Raw genomic sequence first — 23,704 nt, 5'->3', positions numbered from 1 at the left:
TTGGAAGCTACAAATGACAGAATAATGCTTTCAAAATTCTTAAGCAAAATTTTTTATCCTAGAATCCTATTCCCTAATAAATAATCCAAATTTGAGGGTAGAAAAAAATTTTTTAATGTAAGTGCTAAAAAATTAACTTTTTACACATCCCTACTCACAAAGCTAATTAGAGAATGAATGTGTCCACCAAAATGGTGGAGTAAACCAAGGAAGAAGATACTGGATCCTGGAAACAGGGTAACATAGAATAGTGAGAAAAGCCCCAGGGTGGCATCTGTGCAATGACTCAGTTTGGAATATGTTCTGGATGGTTCCAGGAGGGAGGTCTCTAGAAAAAAACATTTCGACCATGTGGACTGTGGTTTTAAGAGAGATTTTAGAGGTGAGTATATTAGAGTTGGAGTTAGGCACATAAAAAGCAAATGAAATACATGAGTTAGGCAAATTAAACTCAGTAATTATGTTACTGAGCATTAGCATTAGTATTGTTATGAGATTATTATATGTGTAACATGGCTTAAAATATGTAAATAAATATAATTCTACTTCATCCCTTGGTGCTTGAGAATTAAGATTCTTGGTGGAGAAGAAAAGAGATACAGATGTAATACAGAAGGGAGTAGGTAAAAAATTCTATAATTCTGAAAAAGTATTAGTATAAACTTTAATTAGTATTTCATCTTTAAATGTTTTTCTGGCTCTGTCCACTGAAGAAGCTTAGAAATAATGACCAAATCTGTTACGTCCATACCATTGTGATCTTAAAATATCTTTTTCTACTAGAAGAAATGGCTGGTTGCAGAAATTGCTTATTCCACATGGGGCAGGAAATGTACAACGTGAGTCTAGAATATTTTGTCACTGCTAATTGCAAGGAAGTTATCAAAGCCTGCTTGAGTGATGCCGAAAGGATTCAGGAGCCAACCTGTAGTTCTCACTTACCAAAGTTGAGAAAATTTGAGCTTTAAAAGAGATAGTAATTGCAGTGGATTAAAACCCATCAGGCTGGGCATGGTGGCTCATGCCTGTAATCCTAGGACTTTGGGAGGCCGAGGCTTAATTAAGCCCAGGAGTTTGAAACCAGCCTGGGCAACATGGCGAAACCTCATCTCTACTAAAAAAATAAAAATCAAAAATTAAGAAAAAAAACCCCATCAAGTATGTTTAAACAAGAGTTTGTGACAATATTTTAAAAATCAACTAATTATAGTCTTTGGAGGATAACAGGGAACCTATTCATTGTCTTGAAAATTGACAAAGGGAAACAATCATATGTTTATTGTTTTTCCTGTATGAACTATATCATTGGATAATTAAATAGTAGATGAGGAGTAGTGTCTTCTATCAAACATATTTAAGTAATAACTGAAAAAGAAATGACAGAACATTACCGTCATTTTTGACAGCTGCCAAAGAATTGATCTAGCAGGGGTTCTCAAAATATGGTTTGTGGAGTCCTTGGGATAGTCTCCGAGACCCTTTGAGGGGACCTGAAAGATCAAGACTATTCATAATAATACTAAGATATTGTTTGCCATTTTCATTGTATGTTGACATTTACACTGATGGTGCAAAAGTAATGGTGGGTAACACTGTTGGCATCTTAGCATGAATCAAAGCACTGGCACCAAACTAGTTGTCACTATATTTGTCATGCACTTATGCATTCACAGGAAAAAGAAAAGCACTAATTTTCACTTAAGACCTCGATGAAGCAGAAAACATTGGTTAATTTTATTGAATCTCAACCCTTAAGAGATTATTTGCATTATGAGCTAAACCAACTACTTTTTTTCATGAAACACATTTTACTTGAGAGAACAAATGGCACACATGTGATGGTTAATTCATACTTGAGTATTTTACAGACATTTTCTCAAAAACGAATGAAGTCAGCAGTCACTTCAAGGAAAACAACTGAAGTGTTTGTTTCTAAAGATAAAATTTGGGCTTTCGAGTGAAAATTAGAATTTTAGAAAACTTGTATCTGCTTCATAACTTCCTACTATTTAAAAATTGTTTTTTGTTTTTTAACGGGTAATATTAACAAAGGTGAGTTTTTGGAATTATATAAAGTCAAAATTTGAAAAGGCCGTATAACTCATGGAGCCGATATTTTTCCAAAAAACCAATGGATGATGTTCTGCATTCTTTAAATAATAATCCACTCATTTATGGATCCATTGAATGGATCAGTAAGAGATCCATTCAAATACAATATTTTATTATAACAGTATGAAAAGTTCATTGATAGACGGTTTCAAATTCTACATTCCAGCTAACTTTTTTTTTTTTTTTTTTTTGAGACGGAGTCTCGCTCTGTCCCCCAGGCTGGAGTGCAGTGGCGCGATCTTGGCTCACTGCAAGCTCCGCCTCCTGGGTTCACGCCATTTTCCTGCCTCAGCCTCCCGAGTAGCTGGGACTACAGGCGCCTGCCAACACGCCCGGCTAATTTTTTGTATTTTTAGTAGAGACTACAGGCGCCCGCCAACACGCCCGGCTAATTTTTTGTGTTTTTAGTAGAGATGGGGTTTCACGGTGTTAGCCAGGATGGTCTCGATCTCCTGACCTCGTGATCCGCCCATCTCGGCCTCCCAAGTGCTGGGATTACAGGCGTGAACCACCGCGCCTGGCCTAACTTTTAAGAAACCTCAGCCCGGGAGCGGTGGCTCACGCCTGTAATCCCAGCACTTTGGGAGGCCGAGGTGGGCGGATCACCTGAGGTTAGGAGTTTGAGACCAGCTTGGCTAACGTGGTGAAACTCCGTTTCTACTAAAAATACAAAAAATTAGCTGGGTATGGTGGCGCGCACCTATAATCCCAGCTACTCAGGAGGCTGAGGCAGTAGAATTGCATGAACCCGGGAGGCGGAGGTTGCAGGGAGCCGAGATCGCCCCATTGCACTCCAGCTTGGGCAACAAGAGCAAAACTCCGTTTCAAAAAAATAAAATAAAATAAAAAAAGAAACCTCCACTTGGCGGGGCGTGGTGGCTCATGCCTGTAATCCCAGCACTTTGAGAAGCCAAGGAGGGTGGATCACCTGAGGTCAGAAATTCGAGACCAGCCTGGTCAACATGGCAAAACCGCAAAACCCCGTTTTTATTAAAAATACAAAAATTAGCCAGGCGTGGTGGTGGACGCCTGTAATCCCAGCTACTCGAGAGGCTGAGGCAGGAGAATCACTTGAACCCAGGAGGTGGAGGTTGCATTGAGCTGAGATTGTGCCACTGCACTTCAGCCTCAGCCACAGTGCGAGACTCAGTCAAAAAAAAAAAAAAAAGAAAAAGAAACCTCCTGTCTCAAGAGAAAAAAAGGAATGTCCACACTCGGTTGGTCCAGTGAGTGGCTCATGCCTGTAAGCCCAGCAGTTGGGGAGGCTGAGGTTGAAGGCTCACTTGAGCCCAGGAGTTTGAGACCGGTCTGGGCAACATGGCAAGACCCCGTCTCTACAAAAGATAGAAAAATTAGCTGGGTGCAGTAGTGCATGCCTGTAGTACCAGCTACTCAGGAGGCTGAGGCAGGAGGATTGCTCTAGCCCAGGAGTTTGAGGCTGCAGGGAGCTATGTTCATGGCACTGTACTGCAGCCTGGGTGACAGAGCAAGAACCTATCTTAAAAAAAAAAAAAGAATATCCACAATTCCAATACTCTTCCCTTTTCCAACTACATGTCTGTGTTAGGTCACATGATGTACTTCATAGACTTCAACAAAAACAACATAATGCTAAAGTTTGAATGAAGAATCAGATATGAGAATTCAGCTGTCTCCTGAATTAAAGAGAATTGCAGAAATGCTAAACAATGCCATTCTTCCCACTTTATTTTGGAAAATACAATTATTTTTCATAGAAATTATTTATGTTAACATGTAATGGATTTATTGTTTTTGATGAATTGGAAAATCTTTTAAAATGTCTTTAGTTTTAAGTTCTATTATGATAGCTATTGGTAGATATAACCTTCATAATCGAAAGCTCTTTGCCATTTCCAATAATCCTCAAGAGCATAAAGGGGTCCTGAGACTAAGAAGTTTGAGAATCGCTGGATCTAGTCTCTGCTGCTAACAACACAGAGAAACAATCAGATATATGCTTCCTAATGAAAGAATACACTACCACCTGTAGTTTTGTCAAAGGGATAGAATGTATAATCAAATTTTGGATCCAGTTGCCAATTTACAGGAAATACAGAGAACAGAAGTACACATTCAACTACATGAGTATGCAATCTGCAAAATCCAGACTCTGGGAAACTGTAGGTCAAATGCTTTGGTTCTTCAACAAACACATCTTACTGTATTTGAAAGGAAAAGAAAGTAGTAGAGGGAAGCCTGTAGATTAAAAGAGAATTAAAAGACACTTTTTTTAAATAAATGGGCAAGACCAAACTATAATGTCTTTGGATGCATATTTGGGTGATAAAAGTATGAAATATTCCAAGAGAGTAATTACTGTAAGAATCGGGATAGTAATTACTTTGGGGGTAGAGTGGGGATTGAGATTGCTACAGAGTACATGGAGGAGTTTCTGGGGTGGAGGGCAAAGTTCTATTTCTTGATCTGGGTGATGGTAGCAAGGGTGTTTGCCTTAAAACAATTCATTAGGATATGCATTTAACTCCAGAAAAAAAAATCCTAAAAATTGTACGGTAAGGAAATGGAATCATAAGTAGACAACTGGTCCAGCAGTTGAAAAAAATGTACTTAATAAAGCAAACACCGAGAATTAAATTAACACCAAATTGTGATTCTGCTATGTAAGGAGGGTAAGAGATATGTAAACTAATGTATATGTGGGGTGGCAGAAAAGGTCTGATCCTTATTGGTCCTTATAGGAGATTATGATGTGACTTCTTACATTGATGAAGAAAGAAATAGTAGTATAAGAAGAATATTTAGAAACATGTCAGTTTCTAACAAGAAATATCTGAAAGAATTGAAAGTGGATGTTTTGGGAGCAAATAAGACTACGGGGTGCAGAGTAGTGAAACAGGATTGCTGTTTTTATTATAAAGTTTGTGGTACTTTTTGTCTTTGTCTTTTGCTTTTGCATGTCTTTTATGAAAAAATAAAATATAAATAGAACATTGCTAGCACCTCAGAAGGCCCTCTTGTGTCCTCTTCCAGCCACTGACCCCTTGCCTTCAAAGGGTTACTATTATTTTGACTTCTGACCTTTAATATGATGGATTAATTCTGGCTTAAACCTTAAAAAGGTTTCTGTAATTCAGGAATTATGGAAAAGAATTGGGATGGGTCAGAGATAGGAACACATTAAGTGTTTTGGTACTATGCAGTGAAATGTGGCATTTAAGTCACATATCATGTTTCAAACTTTTGTGACCCATTAGTGAGTTGTGAACTCAATTTAGAAAGTTGTCTTAGAATTAAAAATTGAAATAGAACAGGAAATACTGATGCCAGCAAGCCCACAAATTGGGGCTTATCTTTGGAGGGTTCTCTGCTTCATTTAGAGTGAGCCAACAGTGAAAGAAAGCAAGTTAGAACAGCAAGGTACAACAAAATGGCTGCTCCACAGACAGAGCAGGGCTGTCGCATAGGCAGAGCAGCCCAGAGTAGCCCAGTGGATTGCTGGACAGCTATATTTATACCTACTGTTAAAAGGGGTGGGTTATTCATGCACTTTCTGGAAAAGGGGCAGGGAGTCCCCAGAGTCATATAAGATAACTTCTGAGGCATTGCCACAGCATAGTAGGTAAATTGTCATGCTGCTGGTGGCTGTGTCTTATGTAAATGTGTTATAATTCGCATATAATGAGCAATGAGGGCAACTAGAGGTTGCTTTCATTGCCATCTTGGTCTTAGCTGATTTCAGCTGGTTTATTTGTCACATCCTTTTTTGATCAGCAGGGTGATCAGTAGTGACTGAGGCTCGGGAAACAAGTCCTGTTGGTATCCTACCTTGAAATAAGAATAAATATTTCATGAAAGTTTTGCTTCACTTATGTATGTATATATGCGTGTACTGGGTTGTGTTGTAAAATGTATTTTATTTTGGTTTGCAGTCAAAAGAATATTCAAAGCCATTTCTCTTTAATGTGACCACTCACCAGCAAAGCACTACATCTTACCTGATCAGTCATCAAGTTCAGTAGATTTTACTTCCCTTGTATTTCTGAGGTCTATTTCTTTCTTTTTTGCTTCTGTCTTAGCCCTCACCTGGCCTGTTTCAGAATTATGCTAGTTGGTCTCACTGCCTCCCGCCATGCTCCTTTCATCATTTCTTCACATTGTGTCTAGGATGATCTAAAATGCAAGTCTCGCCATCCCAGTCTCTTTCTCTTTTTAAAAATAGACTACTTTTAAGAGAAATTTTAGGTTTACAGCAAAATTGAGTACAAGGTACAGAGATTTCCTATGTGTTTCCCCTATCCCTCCATATATAGCCTCTCCCTCTATCAGCAAGGGCACACCCAGAGTGATACATTTGTTATGATCGATGAACATACATTAACACATCATTATCACCCAGAGACCATAATTTACTTTAGTGTTCACTCTTGGTATTGTACATTCTATGGATTTTGAAAAATGTGTAATGACATGTATCCAGTGTTATAGGATTATACAGAATAGTTTCACTGCCTTAAAAATCCTCTGTGTTCCACATATTCATCCTTCTCTCCCACCAGCACCTGGCAACCACTGATCTTTTTACTGTCTCTATAAATTTTACCTTTTCCAGAGTGTCCTTTACCTGAAATCATAGTTTGTAGTCTTTTAAGATTGTCTTCTTTCACTTAATATGATATGTATTTAAGGTTCTTCCATGTTTTCTCATAGCTTGATAGCTCATTTCTTTTTAGCACTGAATAATATTCCATTGTTTGGATGTGCCACAGTTTATCCTTTTACCTCCTGAAGGACATCTTGATTGCTTCCAAGTTTTGACAGTTATGAATAAAGCTAATATAAACATCTGTGTGGTTCCATCATAGTGGCTCGTGACTGTAATCCCAGCACTTTGAGAGGCTGAGGCAGGAGGATTGCTTGAGCCCCAGAGTTCGAGATCAGCCTGGGCAACATAGTGAGATCCATCTCTACAGAAAAACTTAAAAATTAGCCAGGCATGATTATGAGCACCTGTGATCTCAGCTACTCAGGAGGCTGAGGTGGGAGGATTGCTTGAGCCCGGGAAGTTGAAGCTGCAGTGAGCTGTGATCACACCACTGCACTCCATCCTGGGCAACAGAGTGAGACTCCATCTCAACAAAACAAAACAACAACAAAAAACACCCATTTGTAGGTTTTTATATGGACATAATTTTTCAACTCCTTCAGGTAAATGCCAAGGAGTGCTATTGCTAATTCATATGTGTATTGTGTGTGCTTTATTTTTGCTTTATTTATTTATTTATTGAAACTGAGTCTTGCTCTGTTGCCCAGACTGGAGTGCAATGGCACAATCTTGGCTCACTGCAACCTCTGCCTCCTGGGTTTTCCTGTCTCAGCCTCCTGAGTAGCTGGGATTATAGGTGCTGGCCACCATGACCAGCTCATTTTCGTATTTTTAGTAGAGATAGGGTTTCATCATGTTGACCAGGCTGGTCTCGAATTCCTGACCTCAAATGATCCACCGACCTCAGCTTCCTAAAGTGCTGGGATTACAGATGTGTGCCACCATGCCCAACCTGTACATGTTTAGTTTTGTAAGAAATTGCCGAACTTCCTATTGCTCCATATCCTTGCCAGCATTTGATGTCAGTGTTTTGGATTTTTGCCATTCTAATTAATAGTGGTATCTGATTGTTGTTTTATTCCAGTCTCATTTTAAAAAACATTGTCATCTGGGCATGGTGGCTCACACCTGTAATTGCAGCACTTTGGAAGCTGAGGCAGGAGCATCACTTGAGCCCGGGAATTTGAGACCAGCCTGGGCAACATGGCAAAACCCCATCTCTACAAAAAATACAAAAATTAACTTAGCGTGGTGGTGCGTGCCTGTAGTCCCAGCTACTGTGGGTGCAAAGGGAGCTGAGGTGGGAGGATTGCTTGAGTCAGGGTGGTTGAGGCTGCAGTAAGTTGTGATCATACCACTGCACTCCAGCCTGAGTGACAGAGCAAGACCTTGTCTCAAAAAACAAACAAACAAAAACACTGTCTTCAGGATAAAGCCCAGACCAGCATTGCAGGGCATAAAGGGTCTCTTGTGAGTTGGCTCCAGACCTAGACTAAACTTTCAGCTCCATTACTTATTAGCTCTATGCCCCTGGGTTAGTTGTTTATCTCTCTGTGTCCTAGTTTTCTTATCTGTAATGCACGGAACCTACCTTTTAGGATGGTTGTGAGGATTAAATGAGTAAATACATGTGAAATGCTTAACACAATGCATACCACAGTAAGCGCCCAATAAATATTAGTTGTTATCATTGTTTGGACCTAAGGTACTTTTATGTTCATATCACTTTTATTTTATTTTATTTTATTTTTGGAGACAGAGTGTTATTCTGTCATCCAGGCTGGAGTGCAGTGGCACTATCTCGGCTCACTGTAACCTCTGCCTCCTGGTTCAAGTGATTCTTCTGCCTCAGCCTCCTGAGGAGCTGGGATCGCAGGCGTGTACCGCCATGCCTGGCTAATTTTTTGTATTTTTAGTAGAGACAGGGTTCTACCATGTTGGCCAGGCTGGTCTTGAACTCTTGACCTCAGTGATCCTCCCTCCTCGGCCTCCCAAAGTGCTGGGATTACAGGCGGGAGCCACCACACCCAGCCATCCTTAACACTTTCCACTTTATGTTTTAACCTATGTCATACCAAATTATTTACAGTTCTTCCACAGAGAAAAAACTGCTGTATTCTCTTACTTCTAGATCTTTACTCCAGAATTTCCTTCTCTTTCACTTTGCTAACTGCTACTCATCCATAAGAACTTAATTTAAATGGCAGTTTCTCTGGGAAGCCTTTCTTGTCCTCCCTCCAAGTCTGGGTAGATGTCTCTGTCAAGACATTCTGTACTTCTGACACTGTAGTGTAACTAGCTGTCTTAGGTTAGACTGGAAGCACTCTGAGGGAAAGGATTTTATATTATTTATTATTAGAGTCTAATAATAATGTGTTTTTTGTTTGAGTAGTGAATGAATAGATTTTTATTGTGTAAAAAATGTAACTATATTTGGCTGGGCGCAGTGGCTCACGCCTGTAATCCCAGCACTTTGGGAGGCCGAGGCGGGCAGATCACAAGGTCAGGAGTTTGAGACCAGCCTGGCCAACGTGGTGAAACCCCGTCTCTACTAAAAATACAAAAATTAGCTTGGCATGGTGGTGTGCACCTGTAATCCCAGCTACTGGGGTGGCTGAGCCAGGAGAATGGCTTGAACCCAGGAGGCAGAGGTTGCAGTGAGCCGAGATCGTGCCACTGCACTCCAGCCTGGGTGACAGAGCAAGACTCTGTCTCAAAAAAAAAATGTAACTATACTTGTTTGTATTTATTATCTCTTTCTATATCTCTAGTTCGTGAAGCCTGGAGCTGAGAATTCAAGAGACTACCCTGACTTGGCAGAAGAAGCAGGTAACATAGAACATTTAGATCTTTGAACATTCATAGTTTATTATGTGGTCTGTCTGGATTTCATGGATGGGGCAGCCTTGCAAGCACAAAAGGAAGCCCAGTCAAGGGAGAAGAACCTGTACAGAGAAATGCCTAGTGACTCACTACAAAGGAAAAGAGCTTGGGCATTCTTAGCAGCTACATAGCCAGAGCAGAGAGTGGCTTACAATTTTATGTGCTATCCAAATATGTGTTGAGATGGTTAAGGGATCTGTGGGAGAGAGAGGTAGGGTCATTAAAAGGGATAACATCATTCTAGTGTGTGTTAACTTCAGGAGTTCTAACAAAATTAGTGTCTTCCTTTCCTGGAAAAGGGATAATCACATTCAAAATGTATTAAATACCTGTATGGTGGTTTTCTTTACTTCACTGAGCCAACATAGAGAATTCTTTTTCTGTCACTAGATTACTGCATGACTAAAGGAGGTGATGCAGTTTGTTATTGTTTATTATAATGAGTATTAGTACTTTTGAGCAAAAGACGGGTGAATATTGGTGTGAGTGGAACTAACAGGGAGAAGAATCTACAGGTGTATGGGTCCTGGTTCTCTAAGCATTCGGCATTCTTTAGAGACGTGCCACGACCAGGCTGCATCTGGCTGCACTGGGGGTCTGAGTTGTAGCAGAGAGATCCCCATCCATTGTTCTTCTTCTCCCCCACCTCTCTTTTTTTTAAAAAAGGGGACAAGTATGAAAGCTTCTTTACATAATATATATAAAGAATTTTTTTGCCATCAATAAGAAATTTAATTATTTTTTAAAAATCCAAATGCTGGCATTGCCAGAAAAATTTAACAGGTTTTTTTTTTTTTTTTTTTTTTTTTTTTGAGATGGAGTTTCACTCTTGTTGCCCAAGGTAGAGTGCAAATGGCATGATCTCAGTTCACTGCAACCTCGGACTCCCAGGTTCAAGTGATTCTCCTGCCTCAGCCTCCCGAGTAGCTGGGATTACAGGCACACACCTCCACGCCAGGCTAATTTTTTTGTATTTTTAGTAGAAACGGGGTTTCACCATGTTAGCTAGGCTGGCCTCGAACTCCTGACCTCAGGTGATCCACCCACCTCAGCCTCCCAAAGTGCTGGGATTACAGGTGTGAGCCACTGCGCCCAGCCTAATGGGCTTCTTTATATCCCTGCAGTTATAGTAAAAATTCACACACGCATGAAAATGGAAAAACTACCAATACTTGATTTCTGTACTCTATTTTTCCACTTGCAATCATATGCTTAGGTGCCCTTTGACTCCATGGAAAAAAAATCTAATGTTCAGAACTACCAATAACAAGAAGAGAATATTTTTGTTTTTGAGAATGAAATGGTTCCCAACATAGTGGGTTCTTTTTTTTTTTTTTTTTTTTGAGACGGAGTCTTGCTCTGTCGCCCAGGCTGGAGTGCAGTGGTGCAATCTCGGCTCACTGCAAGCTCCGCCTCCCGGGTTCACGCTATTCTCCTGACTCAGCCTCCCGAGTAGCTGGGACTACAGGCACCCCCCACCTTGCCCAGCTAATTTTTTGTATTTTTAGTAGAGACGGGGTTTCACCATGTTGGCCAGGCTGGTCTCAAACTCCTGACCTCGTGATCTGCCCACCTCGGCCTCCCAAAGTGCTGGGATTACAGGCGTGAGCCACCGCACCCCGCCCATAGTGGGTTCTTAAGCACATTCTCTGCATATGTAGTATGCTAGCTTGATGTCTGTTGTTACTCATTCGGCATGGATAGTGCACAGGTTGGTGTCTTCAAAAAGGCCAACGAGATAGGCCTCACTTACTTCTTGCAAAGCACCAATAGCTGCACTTTGGAAGTGCCAATCTGTTTTTAAGTCCTGAGCAATTTGTTGCACCAGACGCTGGAAGGGAGGTTTGCGAATCAGTTTAGTGGACTTCTGATAACGTCTGATTTCACCGAGTGCCACAGTACCAGGCCTGTAATGATGAGGTTTCTTCACCCCTGCAGTAGAGGGCACACTCTTGCGAGCAGCTTTTATAGCCAGTTGCTTCCTGAATGCTTTACCACTGGTTGATTTCGGGCAGTCAGCTTTGTACTAGCCACGGTATAGAGACCTCCTTACTTACCCTCCTTCTTTGGGTGGAACTCTGCCAGCTAGAGGTGGTGCTGGTGATAGGGGCAGCAGCTGCTGGAACACCTAAATAAATGTTTTGGTTTGGGGGCAAGTACTCTAAGCTTAGGTGCTGGTTGTTTAGGGGAATTCTGGGAAATACCTGTTGTCAACACTTGGAGACCTCTTTCATCCCATAAGTTGTTAGGCACAGTCCTTTTCCTAGGGAGCCTCCCCAACTCAATTCCTGCTACGTTGTTGCCAGGCAACCCAAAAGGAGTTACTGTGTTTATTCCTTAGATGTTCCTGCTTATTACCATAAGTAATATTATGGGGAAATCCAGTGCATATATATTTAGATTTTGCTTCAACTTTTTTTTTTGTTTTCTTTTTTCTCTTTCTAACTATTCCTTCAACATCAACTCTGATTATTCAATTCAATACTTAAATGTTATACAAGGAATCAGAGCATGTCTGTTCTCCAAAAGGAAGGTTCAAGAGATTTGATTAATTGCAGTGGTTCTCAGGGCAGACACTATTCATTTAATGTTTATCTTCTGCGTTGTTAAATGTTCTCCTCTAAACTGGTGCCTCCAAATAGCTTCTGCCTGTCTCTGAAGTGGGAGATGCTTTGATCAACTTTCTCTGTATTTTTTGACCAATTTCTTTTATTTCATTAAAAAATTTGAAGTTACTTTAGTGTGTATATAATATTTTGATTATAAAATGGTAATACTGAGGTAAAGTTAATGATGTTTGAAATTAACTCTGGGGATTGACTAGTAATAAGAAATCTGGCCGGGCATGGTGACTCACGCCTGTAATCCCAACACTTTGGGAGGCCGAGGTGGGCGGAGCACCTGAAGCTAACTTTTGTATTTTTAGTAAAGATGGGGTTTCACCCTGTTGTCCAGGCTGGTCTTGAACTCCTGACCTCGGGTGATCCACCCGCCTCGGCCTCCCAAAGTGCTAGGATTACAGGCGTGAGCCACCGTGTCTGGCCTGCTGTTAGCATTTAAAGGAGGTACAGAGTACCAGCTAAACATACCTTTTTGTAACTCATTCTTTCCCACTGATTATAAGAGCAATGCATGTGTTTTATTGTAACGAATAATTATGTACTAATGAAAACAAAATTTTGACCCAGACCTAGTCACTATTAGTATCTTGGTGTTATTCTATTTTAGCATTTTTCCCCTATGGCTATATGGGATCACATTTGTAGTTTTGTATCCTATTTATTTATTTATTTAGATATTTTTAAGGACAACATCTCACTATGCTGCCCAGGCTGGAGTGCAGTGGCTATTCACAGGTCCAGTCATAGTACACTCCACCTCAAACTCCTGGGCTCAAGCAGTCCTCCTGAGTTGCTGGGACTACAGGTACTCGCCACTGCGCACAGCTTGTATCCTAATTTCTGAAATTTATTTTTTCATGAGCATTTCTCCTTCTAATTAAAATTGTTTGGAAAAGGGCCAGGCGTGGTGACTCATGCCTGTAATCCCAGCACTTTGGGAGGCTAAGGCAGGCAGATCACCTGAGGTCAAGGGTTCGAGACCATCCTGGCTAACACGGTGAAAACTCCGTCTCTACTAAAAATACAAAAAATTAGCCAGATTGGTGGTGGGCGCCTGTAGTCCCAGCTACTCGGGAGGCTGAGGCAGGAGAATGGTGGGAACCCAGGAGGTGGAGCTTGCAGTGAGCTGAGTTAGCGCCACTGCACTCTAGCCTAGGCAACAGAGTGAGGCTGTGTCTCAAAAAAAAAAAATTGTTTGGAAAAGAATGTTTAAGTTGTGCATAATATATTGATATATATATATATATATGCCATTATTTTTGTTGGACATTTAGGTTCCCAAGTTTTTGATATTTTAGAAAAATTGTAGTGAACATTTTGCTAAATAAATGTTTGTTCTAATCTCTGTTTATTTCTGAGGAAATAGCTTAGAAGTGGAATTGCAGGAATAGTGAATATGATCATTTTTAAGTTTTTTTTTTTTTTTTTTTTAAATTGAGACATGGTCTCCCTCTGTTGCCTAGGCTGGAATGCAGTAGTGTGATCATGGCTCACTGCAGCCTTGACCTCCTGGGCTCAAGCAATCCTCCTACCTCAGCCTCCCAAGTAGCTGGGACCACAGACGCACACCACCACGCCCCCCTACTTTTTGTATTTTTGGTAGAGACAGGGTTTTGCCATGTTGCCCAGGTTGGTCTTGAGCTTCTGGGCTCAAGGAATACTCCTGCCTTGGTCTCCCAAAGTGCTAGGATTACAGGCATGAGCCACTATGCCTGGCCTCTTTTTTTTGTTTGTTTGAAACAGGGTCTGGCTCTGTTGCCCAGGCTAGAGTGCAGTGGTGAGATCATGGCTCACTGTAGCCTTGACCTCCAGGATTCAAGTGATCCTCTCTCTTCAGCTTCCCAAGTACCTGGGACCACAGGTGTATGCTACCACACCTGGCTAATTTTTATTTTTTGTAGAGATGGGGTCCCAGGCTGGTCTCAAACTCCTGGGCTCAAGTGATCCTCCCACTTCAGCCTCCTAAAGTACAGTAAGCCACTGTGTCAACCAAGATTCTTGCCAAATTAATTTTCAGCGTTTACACCCTTAGAGTCTCACTGGCAACATATGAGAATGTTCTTCTCAACATAGTCTCATAAACATTATTATAAGACATTTATTTTTTGTCCATACGTTAAGCAGGAAAAGATAACTCATTTTTTGACTAACCCAATTCTGTAATCAATTACTTCATAAATTATAATAATTGATTATTATAATTAGTATCTTTGTGAATTAAAAAAATTTCAAATACATTTATATGGTTAAAAAAAAAGAAGCCAGGCTTGGTGGCTCACGCCTGTAATTCCAGCACCTTGGGAGGCCAAGGGAGGTGGATCACTTGAGGTCAGAAGTTTGAGACCAGCCTGGCCAACATGGCGAAACCTCCTCTCTACTAAAAATGCAAAAAGTAGTGTGGTGGTAGGCACCTGTTACCCCTGTAATCCCAGTTACTTGGGAGGCTGAGGCAGGAGAATCACTTGAACCTGGGAGGTGGAGGTTGCAGTGAGCCGAGATCGCGCCCTTGCCCTCCAGCCTGGGCGACAGAGCAAGACTCTGTCTCGAAAAAAAAAAAAAAAAAACGGAAAATACAGGAATACAGGGCCAGGTGTGGTGACTCATGTCTCTTATCCCCTCACTTTGGGAAGCCAAAGTGGGAGGATCGCCTAAGCCCAGGAGTTTGAGACTGCAGTGAGTTATGATCACACCACTGCACTCCAGTGACAGAGAGAGACGTTGTCCTTAAAAAAAAAAAAAAAAAAAAAAAAAAAAAAAAAGAATGAAGAGTGGCTTACAATTCTCAGGCCTGTTCCCCATGGACAACTTCTTTTAACTCGTTTTGCTTTAGTTCTTCTGGTGATTATCTAAATACTTCCTCAAGTTTTTGATTTGTCAGTTTTAGATGTCTGTTTGCTTCTCACTGTCATAAATGAGGATTTAGCTCACACTTTTTTTTCAACCTCACTGTCCTCTTTCCAGTTTACTTACATAATTTTTCTCATTTACTTACATAATTTTTCTCAGTTCCTCCACTAGTTATTTCTGCCACTTTTGATAGCATCCTTAAGCTCTCTTTCTTGTTCCATAGACAGAGTCACCTCTTGATCTTTTCTATGTAAGATGAGCACATTAGTGCTATCTGCTCCCAGTAATGACAGTCTTTCTCATTTTACCCTCTAGATGTACAGTGGAGCTACAGGGATGAATAAGATAAGGGACAAGGACCTTGTCATTAAGGAGCTGTAAGACTCTTCAGATTTAATGTAGATAGATGTGAAGTTATAACAGAAATGTTAAGTACCAAAAAGGAGATACGGAAAAGTGATGCAGTAGCTTAGAGGAAAAAATGATTACTTCTGAAAGTAGAGATCTGACATGATTTGATGAAGGATTTGTCATTTGAATTGAGCATAGACTATATAGAGGTAGTTTACTTTGAGAAAATTCTAAACTTAATTTTCACTCTCCTAAAACAAATACTTAAAGCACTTTTTGATAAAAACCTTTCATTTTTATAGGCAAGAAGGCTTTAGCTGATGCACAGATCCCTTATTCAGCAGTGGACCAGGCATGTGTTGGCTATGTTTTTGGTATGTATTAAACTGTGTATTCTAAAATTTTTTTACCTAAATCTAGCAGCAACTATACAAACAATGCGGGGGCATTTGTGAATTTTAACCCTCAAAAACTCAGAATTCATTAAATTATATTTGTATTGAAGAAAAAAGAAAAAAAAATCTCAGAATTCAAAGTCTGATTTAAGGGAATTACCACTATTTATAGATTTCCCTTATGTGTCAACCTAGTGTAATTTTTCTTTTGGTGACTATTCCAAATCATACTGTAAAGATCTTCTTTGGCCTTTTTAAAAATATGGCCAGGCACTGTGGCTCACGCCTATAATCCCAGCACTTTGGGAGGCCGAGGTGGGCGGATCACAAGGTCAGGAGATCGAGACCATCTGGCTAATACGGTGAAACCCTTCCTCTACTAAAAATACAAAAAATGTGCCTGTATTCCCAGCTACTCAGGAGGGAGAGGCAGGAGAATCTCTTGAACCCAGGAGGCAGAGGTTGCAGTGAGCCGAGATCGTGCCACTGCACTCCAGCCTGGGCAACAGAGCAAGACTCCATCTCAAAAAAAAAAAAAAAAAAAGCATAGTGTTTCATTGAATAAATGTATTATAATTTATTTTGTCAATCCCCTTTTAATGGATATTTAAAAGTTCCAGTCTTTTCACAGAATTTAAAAAATACTTAATTGTCAAATATTGAATATATTCAAGGTATAAAATAAGATGATTTATGTATATATTGTATAATAATTGCCACAATCCAGTTAATTAGCCATTAATTACCACCCGTGCTGTACGTTAGATCCACAGAACTCGTTCATCTTATAACTGAAAGTTTGTACCATTTGACTAACATCTCTCTGTTTCCCCCAACCCCAACAACATTTTTTTTTGTTTTTGGCAAAGGGGTAAGGTGTGTGTGGGAACCCCTACATCATTTTAAATGATTATATGATATTCTACTCTTGAAGATCTACTATAGCTTATTTAGAAGTAGTAATGATATTTTCTAATTTCTAGTTATTATAAAAATTCTATGAATATATACAGTATTATTAAAATACTATAGTAGGTGTTACTGTAGATGAATATTTGTGCATATCTATGATTTATTTCTTTGAGATATCAAGATATCAAGAGAATTCTAGAAGGGAAATGTACTGGGTTAAAGGGATGCAGAATATATTTATTGAAAAGCAGATCCCTAACATTCCTGATTTTGCTGAAGACTCCTGGAGCCTGTACCTTCAGATATTCCCATCACACTGCTCCAGCATGTCTACCTTGGTGGTCATGTTACTTGTGTTTGAAATGCTTGTTCCTTGGTGGCGTAAAGAAATAGCACTTGAACATAAATTTGATTTACTCAGCAAGGCCATTTTAACTTCCTGCAGAAAGGGTACACTCGCCAGCAGTTTTGCCATGAGAGTACACTGAGCAAAGGAGACAGGGTCATTTATAACCTGATGCGTCCACCCTCCTGCTGTGTCCAGTTCCATTGGCTGGAACGGGACCTCATATTCTGTATTTGTCCTGATTGGCTAGCAACTTAGAACTTTTTAAAAGAGGCAAAGGCAGAGGAGAACAAAGGAAGGAAGAAGTAACTTGTGGAATGCCGAGAAAGGTAAAAACACCTTCAAATAAGGAAGAGGAACAGGCTGTGACTTAATGCTTGCTTGGGCCAGTATAAGCATGCCAGGGCAAATATTTAGGCTAAATTGTGGGAGCTAAGAACGTAAAGTGTAATGATTTCTTTACCATGGCTAGCAGATATTTAAGAATGTTAGCACAGGTCTTTGAATAAATTTTGCTTCTAAGAGAAGTTACTATTTATTCCTAATTAAATGAGGAGGAAAGTCTTTGAAGAGGAACCTCTACTTTACTTTTTACACTTGGGAAAGGAAGGCACATGTGTATTTAACATGGATCATGTTTTCCTGGAATGCCTTGGCATGCAGGGTCTTTTAAACTTTTTGAAGTTGTGGAATCTTTATATGAAAAGTAAATCATGGCCTTTAATCACTGGCATAGGTTTAAAGATTTTATTTATTTATTTATTTATTTATTTATTTATTTAAGAACGAGTCTCGCTCTGTCGCCCAGGCTGGAGTGCAGTGGTGCGATCTAGGCTCACTGCAACCTCTGCCTACTGGTTCAAGTGATTCTTCTGCCTCAGCCTCCCAAGTAGCTGGGATTACAGGTGCGTGCCACCATGCCTGGCTAATTTTTTGTATTTTTAGTAGAGATGGAGTTTCGCCGTGTTAGCCAGGATGGTTTCGACCTCCTGACCTCGTGATCTGCCCGCCTCGGCCTCCCAAAGTGGTGGGATTACAGGCATGAGCCACCACACCTGGCCAAGGTTTAAAGATTTTTTTCTGACATTTAGGTGTTAATGAAATATTGCTTTCTTTATCATATAGCCTTAGCCAGATGGAATTGTTTTCTATTAACTTATCATTTCTTTACTTCTCTACCTCTGTATTATATAAAGAAAGTGCACATATATTCTGTTTTCAGTCTTTTTTGCAGAGTAAATGATGGTTAGTGTTAAAACTGTTTCTAAGATATTTACTGTCTTGCACATGTTATATGCTAGGCAAAGGTATAATATTGAAAAAACCCATAATGTAGTATTATGTTGCATTGCAACTCCATAATTCTCCGTATTAAAATTTTTGTTTTTCTATTCAGGTGACTCTACCTGTGGGCAGAGAGCTATCTATCACAGTTTGGGAATGACCGGAATTCCTATAATCAATGTCAACAATAACTGTGCTACTGGTTCTACTGCTTTGTTTATGGCCCGCCAGCTGATTCAGGGTGGTAAGGAGTGCTTGTCTAGTGTACTTAAATATTGCCCCATTTTAATCATTTAATCACACGACCATCAGAGGAATTATTTTATAATGTATTTGTTTTAAAAAAGGCTTCATCAGGCCGGGTGTGGTGGCTTATGCTTGTAACCCTAGCACTTTGTGAGGCCGAGGCGGGTGGATTGTTTGAGCTGGTGAATTTGAGACTAGCTCTGGGCAATGTAACAAAACCCCGTCTCTACAAAAAATACAAAAATTAGCCGGGTATGGTGGCGTGCATCTGTAGTCCCAGCTATCTGGGAGGCTGAGGTGGGAGGATGACTTGAGCTTGGGAGACAGAGATTGCAGTGAGCCTAGATGGCACCACTGCACTCCAGCTTGGGTGATAGAGCCAGACCTTGTCTCAAAAAAACCCCCCAAAAAACAAAAAAAAGGCTTTATCAGCCAGGCATGGTGGCTCACACTCGTAATTTCAACACTCTGGGGGACCAAGGCAAGAGCATCACTTGAGCCCAGGAGTTCAAGACCAGCCTGGGCAACGTAGTTAGAACCTGTGTTTACACAAAATAAAAAAAAATTAGCCAGGCGTGGTGGTCCCAGCTATGCAGGAGGCTGAGGCTGGAGGATGTATGATCATACCACTGCACTCTAGCCTGGGCCACACAGTGAGACTGTCTCTAAAAAAAAAAAAAAAATTAATTAAGGTAAAATAAAATTAAAAAGGCATTGTGAGATATAATTTATAGACCATAAAACTCACCTTTTTAAAGTGTACAATTCAGTGTTTTTTGTATATTCACAGAATTGTATACCTATCACCACTGTGTAATATTAGAACTTTTTTTTTTTGAGAGGGAGTCTTGCTCTGTTGCCCAGACTGGAGTGCCATTGTGCCATCTCAGCTCACTGCAACCTCCACCTCCCGGGTTCAAGTGATTCTCATGCCTCAGCCTCCCAAGTAGCTGGGATTACAAGTACCCACCACCGTGCCTGGCTAATTTTTTTGTGTTTTTAATAGAGACGGGGTTTCACTATGTTGGCCAGGCTGGTCTCAAACTCCTGACCTCAAGTGATCTGCTCACCTTGGCCTCACAAAGTGAGGTGTGAGGCTCACCTTGGCCTCACAAAGTGCTGGTGTGAGCCACCACACCTGGTCATATTAGAACATTTTTATCGCCACAGAAAGAAACCCTGTACCCATTAGCATTCATTCTCTATTTTCTCCTCCCCTCAGTCCCTAGAAACCACTAATTTACTTTCTTTTCGTGGATTTTCATATTCTGAATATTTATATAAATAGAATTGTACAATACATGGCCTTTTGTGGTTTATTTCACTTAACACAATGTTTTCACAGTTTATTCATGTTGTAGCATATATCAGTACTTAATTCCTTTTCATGGCCAAATAATATTCCATTGTATGGATATATCACATTAAAAAAATAGATGGACTGTATTTTAAACGTACAAGAAAAATAAAAAATAAAATAAGTAGAAATGAGGTCTTGCTATGTTGCCCAGGCTGATCTTGAGCTAATGGCTTTAAGCGATCTTCCTGCCTTGGCCCCTCAAAGTGCTAGGATGGCTACACCACATTTCTTCTACCTGTTTATCAGTTGATGGACATTGTTGCTTGCATTTTTTTTGTTTCCATCAGTTGAGGGATTGTTTCTATTTTTTGGCTGTTATGAATAATGCTGCCATAGTGGGCATGGTGTCTGGCACCTGTAATCCTAGCTTCTTGGGAGGCTGAGGCGGGAGGATCACTTGAGCCTAAGAGACTGAGGCTGCAGTTTGCTATGACTGTGCCACTATACTCCAGCCTGGGCAACAGAGCAAGACACTGTCTTTTAAAACTCGGGGTAGCGGGGAGGGCGTAGATAATGCCATTGTAAACATTGTGTATATATATATATTTTTTGTAGCTGTGTATTTTCAGTTCTTTTGTATATGTATCATATCCTATGTTTCCATATATTCTAGGGTTTTTTATTAGGTCCTCTCTCTGTTCCACTGATTTGATTGTTGATCACTATTTCACTACCCAGCATTTTAATTATTGGAACTTTATATTGTTTGATAATGCTAGTGGTCCCTGTTTCTGTTCTTTTATTTTTTTTAAGAAAAAATGTGGCAATTCTGTCTTTTTTTTTTTTTTTAAATTCAGCTTCTGCAGGAATATTTGGCTCTTCAGTTGAACTTTAACATCATTTTTAGGGGCCCTCTCTCTCCAAAAATAATTCTTTTGAGATTTTCACTGGGTTCATTTTTTAATTTTTAATTTCAAATTTTAAATGTTTTTCTAAATGTGATTCTAAATTAGCTTTTTATATTCATTACTGAAACACATTTCTACATTAACATGAAATTTTATTAACATATTGAGACTCAAGAGAAGAATTAAGCACCTTATTGATTTTTCCTCTTTTCTTTTTTTAGAAACAGGGCCTCACTCTCTCACCAAGGCAAGAGTGTGGTAGCATGATCTCAGCTCCTGCCACCTGTGCCTCTTGGCCTCAGGTGATCCTCCCACCTCAGCCTCCTAAGTATTACTAATTGGGATCATAGGCGTGCACCACCACACCCAACTAATTTTTGTATATTTTGTAGAGATGGGGTCTTGCCATGTTGCCCAGACTGGTCTTGAACTCCTGGTCTCAAGTGATACATCTGCCTTGGCCTCCCAAAGTTTTGGGATTACAGGTGTGATTCACCGCACCTGGCCCAATTTTTCCTCTTATCTAGAAGAATATAAAGATTTTCTCTGTAATTTTTCTGTTATTAAAAACTTTGGCTGGTTGGTGGCTTATGTTTGTAATCCCAGCACTTTGGGAAGCTGAGGTGGGTGGATCACTTGAGCCCAGGAATTTGAGACCAGCCTGGGCAACATGGTGAGACTCCATCTTTACAAAAAAAAAAAAAAAAGCAAGAAAACTGGTCATGGTGCCACAGGCCTGCAGTCCCAGCTACATGCAGACTGATTGAGCCCAGGAGGTCTAGGCTTCAGTGAGCCATGATTGCACTACTGCACTCCAGCCTGGGTGACAGAGTGAGACACTGTCTCAAAAAAAAAAAACAAAAAAAACAACCAAAACCCAGCAAAACGTTTGTGGTGCCGGGCATAGTGGCTCATGCCTGTAATCCTAGCACTTGGGAGGTCAGGGTGGACAGATCGCTTGAGCCCAGGAGTTCAAGACCAGCCTGAGCAGCACAGTAAAACTCTCTCTACAAAAAATACAAAAATTAGCTGAATGGGGTGGCACATTCGTGTGCCACCCCATTCAGCTAATAGAGAGCTGAGGTGGGAGGATCGTTTGAGCCTGAGAGGTTGAAGCTGCAGTGAGCTGTGAGCCTGCCACTATACTCCAGTCTCGGTGACAGACTGAAACTTTGTGTCAAAAAAAAAAAAGCAAACAAACAACAACAACAACAACAACAACAACAAAAAACCTTTGTGGGGTTATAGTATGTTTTTATATTTTATTTAAATTGGCTTATTTATTTAGAGACAGAATTTCTGGGCTCAAGTGACCTCCTGCCTCAGCCTACCAAGTCACTAGGACTACAGGTGTGTACCACCACACTCAGCTAATTTTTCAAACATTTTAATTTTTTAAATTTTTGTAGAGACAGAGTCTTACTATGTTGCCTGGCTGGTCTTGACCTCCTGACCTCAAGCAGTTCATCTGCTTTGATCTCCCAAACTGATGGGACTATAAGTTCGAGCCATTGTGTGCTCACTTGACGTACTTATTTGAATTGAAGTATTTAATGGTATTTTGTTGGTGTTTGGAAATTTGAATTTTCAAAATAATTACATTTTCCTTTAAGGTGTGGCAGAATGTGTCTTGGCTCTTGGGTTTGAGAAGATGAGTAAGGGAAGCCTTGGAATAAAAGTGAGTGTTATTTTGGCATAGTTACTAAATGAGCTAATATAACCCAAAAGTTGAAAGGTGATACTTACATGTATGCATAGATCTTGGTATTTTAGAATCGTGAAGAATCTTAGAGATAATTTTGTTCAAACTGATACTTACATGTATGCATAGTCTTGGTATTTTAGAATCGTGAAGAATCTTAGAGATAATTTTGTTCAAACTGTTTATTTTACCAATGATGAAACTGGTGTTCAAGGATATGAGATTATTGAATTTGAAGTTGACTTATCTATTTAATTTGAAAGCCATTCATTTATTCATTTTTTTGATAAATGAATTACATTCAATAAATGAAATTCATTCAACAAATTGAAGAGAGTTAATAAAATGTGGGACTTCTGATTCTGGTAATGGCAAGCCAAGTTTTTTGAGCCAGTTCTCTCACTGATGACAACTAAAATATTTGGATAGAATATGAAAAAAGAAATCCTAAAGGTATTGAAGAACTAGCAAGAGAGAGGAACTGCAGATGAGTGCCAGAGAATTAACATCAGCATTTGCAGCTACTTTTGCCTTGAAGATCTTTGCTGATCAGGCAGCTGTGAGCCACAATTTTAACAGCCTCCTGGAATGAAAGGGGAAATAGTCAAAGCTCAGGCCTTCCCAAGATCAGAAGTTTAATACCCACATTAAATTGATACTACGTAAGGTAAACTCTTTGGGTAGGATGAACCTGAAGTAAAACTGCCCACTTCCATGAGATGATAGGGAGAGTTACCATGGCATCCAGTAAAACAGGGGAGGAAAAAAAAAGAGAAAGAATAAAAAACTCAGTAAAACCTTTCATTGAGTTAATAAATCACAGACTAGCCCTCATGTGGGATCACTGCCAACATTCTCATTATCTAAGTCGTCCAGGAAACCTCAAACTATGAATTGAATCTAAATTAGTTCCAGAATGGTAGTAACCTAGACAAATTTTCTTCTGGAGGAAAGCACCCTTCTTCCAGGCTTTGAGAACCCTTCAAATAAAATTTCAAGGACACGCAGTTAAAGATAACCAAGGATTAAAGAAACAAGACACCACAATTGAGAACCAAAAGGAAGAAGGAGCAGTAAAAAGTAATCTCTGAAGACCACCAAAACTAGATTTATTGGATGCAGATTTAACCATGTTTGTTATGTTTAGAGAAATAAAAGACAGCTTGGGAACCGCTTTAGGCTATAGGAAATTACAAAAAAGAACATTATTGG

General features: G+C 39.9%; 1 protein-coding gene across 3 annotated transcripts in view; it reads left to right on the top strand.

Moving 5' to 3' along the window:
• Positions 1 to 23,704, top strand: part of SCP2 (sterol carrier protein 2) — a 123,202-nt gene that overhangs the window by 5,078 nt on the left and 94,420 nt on the right. For all 3 annotated transcript variants that reach the window (XM_004025815.5, XM_063698614.1, XM_019018751.4), the window contains exons 2-5: positions 9,469 to 9,526; positions 15,702 to 15,773; positions 18,449 to 18,580; positions 22,404 to 22,468. In XM_004025815.5, coding sequence (XP_004025864.1) covers positions 9,469 to 9,526; positions 15,702 to 15,773; positions 18,449 to 18,580; positions 22,404 to 22,468 — 327 coding nt within the window. The remainder of the gene's footprint in view (positions 1 to 9,468; positions 9,527 to 15,701; positions 15,774 to 18,448; positions 18,581 to 22,403; positions 22,469 to 23,704) is intronic.

The sequence above is a fragment of the Gorilla gorilla genome, chromosome 1, assembly GCF_029281585.2.
Source record: "Gorilla gorilla gorilla isolate KB3781 chromosome 1, NHGRI_mGorGor1-v2.1_pri, whole genome shotgun sequence".
Classification (NCBI taxonomy): domain Eukaryota; kingdom Metazoa; phylum Chordata; class Mammalia; order Primates; family Hominidae; genus Gorilla; species Gorilla gorilla.
This window is presented reverse-complemented; position numbering and strand designations above follow the sequence as displayed.